This window comes from Oncorhynchus masou, chromosome 30 (genome assembly GCF_036934945.1).
Source record: "Oncorhynchus masou masou isolate Uvic2021 chromosome 30, UVic_Omas_1.1, whole genome shotgun sequence".
NCBI lineage: Eukaryota > Metazoa > Chordata > Actinopteri > Salmoniformes > Salmonidae > Oncorhynchus > Oncorhynchus masou.
In genome coordinates, this window is record NC_088241.1 from 28,999,242 (window position 1) to 29,008,306 (window position 9,065).

The window sequence follows — 9,065 nt, forward strand, 5'->3', positions numbered from 1 at the left end:
TTGTGTCATGCACAAAGTAGATGTCCTAACTGACTTGCCAAAACTATAGTTTGTTAACAAGACATTTGTGGAGCGGTTGAAAAACAAGTTTTAATGACTCCAACCTAAGTTTATGTAAACTTCCAACTTCAACTGTATATATAGTACCACTCAAAAGTATGGGCATACCTACTCATTCAAGTTTTTATTTGTATTTTTATGGTTTTCAACATTGTAGAATAATAGTGAAGACATTAAACTATGAAATAACACGTATGGAATCATGTAGTAACCAAAAAAGTGTTTTATATATATTATATTTAAGATTCTTCAAAGTAGCCAACCTTTGCCTTGATGACAGCTTTGCACACTCTTGGCAAAGCATGCCATTCCATGAGCACAGCATTTATTTTTCAACTCAAATCAATGAGCCCATTCAGTCCTCCGTGACAACAAAATCTATAATCAAAAGTCAGTATTGTTTCAATAATAGCTCCAATAAGCAAAGAGAAATGACAGTCCATCATGATTCCATATGTGTTATTTCCTAGTTTTGATGTCTTCACTATTATTCTACAATGTAGAAAATAGTAAAAAGAAAGAAAAACCCTTGAATGAGTAGGTGTGTCCATACTTTTGACTGCTACTCTATATAATGCAGTTTTTTCAAATTGTGGTGCAATACTCTCCTCTCATTCTGTAGATGCATTCTCTGCTATGGCTCCAGCACCAGCAGTGGCTCCAACTCCAGCTCAAGCCCCGGCACCAGCTCCAGCTCCTGCCCCTGCAACTGTCTCTCCTCCCAAACCTGAGCCCTCTGCACCTGCACCTGCACCTGTCATTGATCTGCTGGGTGCGTACTGTACCACGAAATCCACCACTTCCTGTACACCTTCATGGGTTGATTTGACTCATGCTGAGTAACCTCTGACCTTTTCCATACCCTGTTCATCTATTCGTCTTGTGTACTTAGTTTACAGTGATTTTTTTATTGCCATTTCTCCATTGTTAAATATAGCTATTAGGTGTGAAGGATATTTGTATGTGGAGAGCTGTTCATGTGTACATATCTTCGTAGCCAGGGTAATAGACCCCTGATAAGTCTTGATCTAGGAGAGAGGTAGTGTCATATGTTTGGTGTAGCAGTATATCCCAGAAGTTTTCTTCTGCAACTGCTTTTGGATTATGTAGCCAATGTAGCATTGCTTGTTAGTTAGCTGTGAATGCGTTAGTAGCAGCCATCGTGCAGAGTGTTTTGAGTCCATACACAGGTTGGGACGGAAATTCTACCCTCTTGCAATTGCATGGTACTTAGAGGTGTGTGTGTGTGTGCGCTTGCGCGCATGCTTGCAAGCGCGTGTGTTTACTGCAGGGTTGGGGAGTAACGGATTACACGTTAAATGTAAGGGATTACAAAAAATGGTAACTGTAATCCGTTACGTTACCAGCTAAAATATTGTAATCAGATTACCAATACTTTTGAAAAACTAAATGATTACTTCGAGGATGACTTTTAAATTCAGAAAGGATGTTTGCGGAAAGAAATCCTTGACAATTCTCTGTTTTCTCAATGACATTCAAATCAGCATTGAAAAAAAGGCTCAAGTTTAAATTTGTTCCACCTGAGCGAGTCTGACCACAAGTCAGAGAACACTATGATGACATAGAAAATGTGTTCGATGGATTGCGGGAAAAGAGCAGGAACAGGCTTCTGGAGGCTACCGTCCAAGCTTTGTCTTCCAATGGTACGACTGCTGTCGGTATCCAAAGATTATCCAACTTGAATGACAGCAGTGGTGTAGTCTACAGGGATACGGATATCACTTATTTTTGATGTCTACATAACGTTGTGAATCACTCTGCTGTTCTCTCATTTAGCTATTTGCACGTTACAGATTGTGGTTGTTGTGGATGGCTGTTCCTAAATCTAAATGTGTATTTGAACCCAATAATGGTTGAATTCAAGAAGTTTAAGCTGCCTATCAATCATTGTGTTTGAAACCAGTGGACATCCAGGGAAAAATACGATCTTCAACTAGCTGCATAGTGCAGATCCCAGCCTATTGAATAAAAGTGGGGCTTTTATTGCTCAATCTAATTCATGCTGACTTAAAGGGGCAATCTGTAGTTTCTACATCTATTTTTGGACTTATAAATTATATAAACAGTACCAGTCAAGAGTTTGGACACACCTACTCATTCAAGGGTTTTTCTTTATTTGTACTATTTCCTACACTGTAGAATAATAATGAAGACATCAAAACTATGAAATAACACATAAGGAATCATGTAGTAACCAAAAATATGTAGTAACCAATTGCCTTGATGACAGCTTTGCACATTCTTGGCAAATCATGCCATTCCATGAGCGTAGCATTTATATTTAACTCGAAACAATGAACCCAATCAGTCCTCCATGACAACAAAATCATAAAGAAAAGAATAGGGCTGGCTAATAAGTCCTTAGTTTTGAGGTTATGCTCTGGTAAAACAATTAATCTATACCTCCATATTTCCAAGTCCTATTCTTGAAGATCAGGGGGTATAACATTTAGTGGAATGACTGGAATTCTGATAGACTTTGGTTTTTAATGTAACGATATAATTGAATTGTATTATTATATGTAGTAGAACGCAATGGGTAAGAAGAAGCCCACATAACCAAACTATAAAGTAAAACATCCATATATTGTAACATCCCATATATGGCCAGCTACAGTGCCTTGCAAAAAGTATTCGGCCCCCTTGAACTTTGCGACCTTTTGCCACATTTCAGGCTTCAAACATAAAGATATAAAACTGTGTTTTTTTGTGAAGAATCAACAACAAGTGGGACACAATCATGAGATGGAACGACATTTATTGGATATTTCAAACTTTTTTAACAAATTAAAAACTGAAAAATCGGACGTGCAAAATTATTCCGCCCCTTAAGTTAATACTTTGTAGCGCCACCTTTTGCTGCGATTACAGCTGTAAGTTGCTTGGGGTATGTCTCTATCAGTTTGTGTCCCACTTGTTGTTGATTCTTCACAAAAAAATACAGTTTTATATCTTTATGTTTCGCAAGGCACTGTATGTAATGCCTCTTAAGGGGAAAGTAATCTAAAAGTAACGGAATGTAATCAGATTACATTACTGAGTTTGGGTAATCCAAAAGTTGCGTTACTCATTACAATTTTGGACAGGTAACTAGAAACAGATTACATTTAGAAAGTAACCTACCCAACCCTGGTTTACTGTACAGTGAGACCTGTCTCATTGCCTGTTTGCATCCTCCCCCCTTCCTGGCTCATGGCTAACTAACTGTTCTTTACCCTCATGCTGCGTTCCCGATGGCTGGCTGGCTGTCACTCTATAGACACATTCTGTTGTCCTGCTCTGTTGGACGCTACGCCCGCTGCCCCCGGGGGACCAGGAGAGGACCTGTTGGGTGGTACGCACACACACACTTTAGCTTTAACCCAGTTGTAACACACCATAATCAATGTCCCGGTGAGCAGCTAATTAGTCAAATAAAGTGAGCTGGATTAGGGTTGTAGTAAAAGCTTGCAGGACTGTGGTTCTCCAGGAGAAGGGTTGGGAGCCCCTGCTCTAAGACATCCATCTGCCGTTTGTGATTCATACTGCATGTACAGTATGTTAATATTGAATACCATGACACAATGTAACTTAAATCAATGGAATTGTAATCAATGGAAACGAAAATCATTATCACCGTATATAATACTCATTCAAATGGTTCCCCACTTCCAGGACTGATGTCTCCTAGCCTGGCTCCCACGGCAGCCCCTGCTCCTTTGGCCCCAGCCCTCGCCCCTACGCTGGCTCCTGTCTCAGCCCAGAATAACTTGCTGGAGTGTGGCTTCGACACCCTCGGCTCCCTACCCCCACTAATGCCCGCCACACCAGCAGCTGCAGACATAGTGCCGGCCGCAGCAGCACCCTCTGGTGGCTTTGATGCATCAGGTAGGGGACACAGTCTGCTCCATGAATATATCCTGAGGGAAGTGTGTGTGTGTGTGTGTTCTGCATGCATGACTGACGCTGCCACGCTCCACCGCCGCTGTCCTTATTATGTAACTCTGAGGGCTCAACGGTCACCACTGCTGACGGTTTAATTCCTTAACAGTGCCTCTCTCTCTCACTCTCACTCTCTCGTGTCTCACATGCCAATGCTTACTACTGTGCTCCCCATCCTATTTCAACTCCTTCTTTCTCTATATGTTGGTCTCCCTCTACCTCCCTCCATCCTCGCGTTCTCTGTGTTCTCTCTCCCTGTCACATACTGCCTTTCCACATTTCTCTCCTCACATCCTTTCTTTGTCCACCCCTTCAATCCCCTCCTCTTGCCCACTCTGCCCTTGTCTCTCTCTGCCACCCCCCCCCTCTCTCTGTCACTGCTGGGTCATTGCTTGCTGCTACTGCGTAATTGGTGAGTCCACAAGACTTTCTCCCGCTAGTACTTTGCAGTATGTGCTGTTTTGAGACGTTCCCCATTTTAACAAAATATTCCCTTTTTGCATGTTTCAATATGTTTGTCTCACATATGAGACAATGTAATGTATGTATTACTCCCATTTGTAACATTTGCCAGATTCTACCCTCAATTCTACATAGTGCTCTTTGAAGCTGCGCTGCTGGCACTGTGGTGGTCTAAAACCACATTGAAGCACAGTTATAGACTTGAATGTTCAGATTCTGTGGTAGTGAAGGCCTTACAGTGGGTATATATTGATCTCTCGTGGACAGACTACGTAGACATAAAAGGTACCAAATTCCGCAAGATATTTGTTCTGCGTTAACCGAGATTAGGTGTATATTGTTTCTGCCCTGCTCGGTACATGTATTGCACACCAGAGTACTGCACTGAATGGCTATTGTTGTGGTGATGAATTGTATGGTGATGATTTCACATCTGCCCCTCTTTGTGAAGATTAGGGATTATATAGGTTTTCATCCATGCTGCATGTCACTAACATCTTACTCGACCTTATTTCTACCCTTTCCCTCTAAGTGTTTGGCGTATTAGGGGACATACTGATGCCAGCCATAACACCCCAGTCCACTGGGGGTAGTGTGGGCAGCACTGGCAGTGGTGGGGTCAGTACCAAGTTTACACCCGCGGTCGGGGTTGGCATGACAGGCGCCACAGCTATTAAACGGCCATCCATCGGGGGCGACTTGGACTCCTCCCTGGCAAACCTGGTTGGAGGCATGTATTGATCACACCTGGACAGTCTTGACGTTTCTGATTACTGTTTTTTTGTCAGTTTAATAATGAGTTCTGAAATGATGTTTTCTTCTCTTGCAGATCTGGGGATTCAGAAAAAGTACGTATGGAGTTTCTTTGTGTTCGTGCTTGCGCGTGCGCGTGCGTGTTCTCCTTTTCTTTGTGTGCTTCCTAAATAACAATCAAAGTCATGCGGTATCTGGTGTGTATTCCCAAACCTTCCAGCTAGCTGATGACAACTTTGGTGTCATGTGTGTCTCATATAGGGACCACCAGTGGAATGAGAAGAAGCTGACAGGAGGATCTAACTGGACCCCCCAGGTAGCCCCTCCCAGCTGGGGCGCTCCTGGACCTATGATGGTAAAAGCCTCCAGAAGCCTCCCAATATTGGCAAAGAACCATTATTGGGACATTTATTATTGAAATCAAATCAAGGTTTATTGGTCATGTGCACAGGATACAGGTTGTAAATTGTACAGTGAAATGCTTACTTGCAAAGCTCTCCTCAACAGTACAATACACATTTATACAAAAAAATGTTATAAAAATATTAATGTTTGGAAATTTACACAATAAGAATATACAGTGTAGACTATGAAATGTGCTAGAGTGAGTAGTGATATGGTTGAGCAGCTTAGATAAATAGTAGCGGCAATGGTACATGGGTTTGTGCGTGTGTGCGTGCGTATGAGGTGTATGTGTGCGTGCGTACGTACGTACGTGCGAGGTGTGTGTGTAAGGGTGAGTGAGTGAAAGTCTCTTAGGTGCAGCTGTGAAGAGAGTCAGTCTCCAGTGATGGACTGGGCAGTCTTCACCACACTCTGTAGAGCCTGGAGAGTGTAGCATTTTTGTATATTGGAAAAGGATTGGAAATTGGAAAAGGATTGTTCAGGAATGGAAATGATGTTCTTTGTCATAGAGCTGTGAACTGTTTATGTCTTGACTTCCTGTTTCTAGGGTGGCCCCGCCCCTGGAGCCCCTGGTGCCCCTGGAGCCATCCCTCCGCCCATGGGAGCACATCCTGGCTTTGGCATGGTGAGATACTGGACTGGATGCCCAGAAACCAACGTGGACAGCTAAACGTATAAATGAGCTCAGTGTTCTTATTCAAGACAGTTCGTCGTTATTGGTCAATTCCATTAACCCCTTCCATCTCTGTCCAGGCCTCAGCAGCTGGATCTGGAGTTCCCATGATGCCTCCCATGATGATGGGACAGCCAATGATGGGTCAACCCATGAGACCACCCCTGCCAGGAGCTGCAGCACCAGGGGCACTGGTAACACACATGCATGCACACACACACGCATGCACACAAATACACACTCACATTCATTCTCACATTTTTTTCCACATCCTCAAACACATACAGTACACAGCAGAGTGCACATAAGTATACAGAATCACCTGTTACTGCTTCAGTAATAAATGTATTTCAGGGGGAAATATACTCATATATTCTTCATTAGTCCACTTTTGATACAGTCCCATAAAATGATGCATGTCAACATTCATGTTTTCATGTGGTCTCCTGATGGCCAAAATCAAAGTGTGAAACATCATCATGAGACTTTTACACAAAGTAAACACAGGCTTGCTATTAGGAAAGCTATGAGGCTTATATGAGCAAAATAAATATATTTTAAAGGCAATGTTTTTGAAGTGGTACTCAATTCATTTGTCTGTTTTCCAGCTGTCTTCAGGACTTGCTGCCACCCAGAGCAAAAAGCCCAAGGACCCACTGGCAGACCTCAACCTCAAGGACTTAATGTAATCCCCCAGCCCAGGTGTGTGTTCAGCACTTTCCACTGTCATCTTGGTGTAATGCTTGTCTTGCCTGGTCTCAGATCTATGTGTGTGGTTTTGACAACTTACGATCCTTGTCATGCCAATGACTATAGGAGTTGGTTATACAGCACAAAGAGATCTGGGACCAGGCTAATGCTAGCCATGTGCCAGTGGTCAAACTTAGGGTATGTTTTTCTCCTTATTGTTTTCCAGCTCTTGTTTTTCTGGAGCTGGGCCCTCTGGCCGCCTGTCTTATTTCGGCTTTCTGTACAACCTGGGACACCAGAGACCCTCCTCAACTACTCACCCATAGGAGACCCCCTTCCTCCACCCCATCCCAGCCCCCTGTGTAATGTTGTAGCACAAACTGTGAAAGTGACACCTTAGTGAGGAAAAAACAAGTGTGTGCTTAACTAGATGTAACCTTTTGTCTAAACAAAACCACACAAAACATGTTTTAAAAAAAAAGTCTATCAAAGCAAGCCAGAAACCCGAGCGGAAGCTGAAGGCGTATGTGCTGTATGTATTTAGATCCTTTTTTCCAGTAGTGTTGGCGTGTTGAGTTGAATGATGGATGCGTGTTTGTTTGATGCCCTCAACTCCACCTTCGGCCCTGCACTGGCCTTCTGATCACTCAAGAGGGGAGGGGGTTCCACCTTGCCTCACCCTGATTGGATAAGAGGGGTAAGCAAAGCAGCCCTGTCATTTTTGGATGAAACGTGCAATGTGTCGTTTGCAGAAGTTCTTCTTCGTTGTTGTATATACATTACACTGGCAAATCTTTAAGGATTCTGTCTCTACTCTGTATGTCTGTGGAAGAGCATATTGATGTGAATCTGATATCAAATTGTAAGAAGTCATGTGACCATTATCTTATTTCCCGTCATCTTTTGAACGTATTTAGAAACAAATATGATATGAATATATGATTAATATGAATAAGCAACATGTACGGGCTCCTGAATCCTAAATGACCATCCAATGATTTTTTTTTATGATGTTCAGTATATTTATTTGTTTTTTTGTCAGCGCTTATTTTTCTATTTTATTTATTTTTTAGATTTTGCGCATCGTGTCCAGCTTTATTTGTATTTTCTCTCTCTGTTGACATTGTTTGCGAATCTGCTATAAAACATTGTCGGATATTTTTTACCAACAGATCGTATCTTATCGCTTATTTCCAGAGAAAATGTGTTTTCCTAACCCTATTCAAGATAAAGGTCAGAGTGCATATCAGGAGCCAGATGTTGTCAGTACCTCATATCTCAATACAGAGGAGAACAGTCTTTTGTTAAACCACTAAAACAAGTTGTGTACAGTTAGTCTACTTCCTGGTATCAGCGGCACTCTCCCTATGGACCTATCACTGTCCTCCTCATCAGTGGTCTGTTGTTTGATTTTCATAATTGCTCGTACTTTATTATTATCATTATTACTATAATTAGACCACGGTTAGGTACTGAATATGTAGTGTTATTTTTGTATTTGAGAAGAAACAAACATCCTTGTCTCCCTATTCATCCACCCCAGAATTTGTTACATATTTCTCTTCCGTTTCCTCCCCATTGTTAATGAATCAGTAATATTGTACATGGTAGCATAGGCGGAGAGGAGAGCCTGTGTATACCCAGTCAAAAGAGGACACTGTTGAACAGTGTGGCTTCCATGTATATCTAGGCAGCTGTTTAGAGCCAGTGAAACCAGTCCTGTGCTGTACAGCCCCAGATATAACAGATCATTTGTTGTGTCATTGCAAGACTGTTTCGACAATTGTTGTGGGAAAAAATATGGATTGAAAAATGGAATAACATGCTTTTTTTCATTATTGAGTTACATTTTCTTTTTTATATATCTTATTATTATTATTTACTATGCCCCTCCCCAGTGCATGTACGCCCTCTGAGATGCAATAAACTCAATGATGGAAAGAATCGCCCATTAATGATTGCCAATCTTTTTCTCATGTTGTTAGATCAGATCATGGACACATTGCATTTTTAATCTGGTGCACTAATTGTCATGACATTGTAATGACATCAATAGGCCTAACTTGGGTTGTGTTCATTA

The 9,065-nt window shown here is 41.9% G+C and overlaps 1 protein-coding gene across 1 annotated transcript in view; it reads left to right on the forward strand.

The window, feature by feature from the left end:
• LOC135522488 (clathrin coat assembly protein AP180-like) overlaps positions 1 to 8,929 on the forward strand; it is a 74,744-nt gene extending 65,815 nt beyond the window's left edge. Inside the window, 10 exon segments of the mRNA XM_064948785.1 lie at positions 683 to 832; positions 3,341 to 3,415; positions 3,736 to 3,948; positions 4,997 to 5,194; positions 5,294 to 5,312; positions 5,479 to 5,572; positions 6,170 to 6,247; positions 6,376 to 6,489; positions 6,904 to 6,997; positions 7,212 to 8,929. Coding sequence (XP_064804857.1) covers positions 683 to 832; positions 3,341 to 3,415; positions 3,736 to 3,948; positions 4,997 to 5,194; positions 5,294 to 5,312; positions 5,479 to 5,572; positions 6,170 to 6,247; positions 6,376 to 6,489; positions 6,904 to 6,984 — 1,022 coding nt within the window. The 3' untranslated portion in view covers positions 6,985 to 6,997; positions 7,212 to 8,929.
• The last annotated feature ends 136 nt before the right edge of the window (positions 8,930 to 9,065 follow it).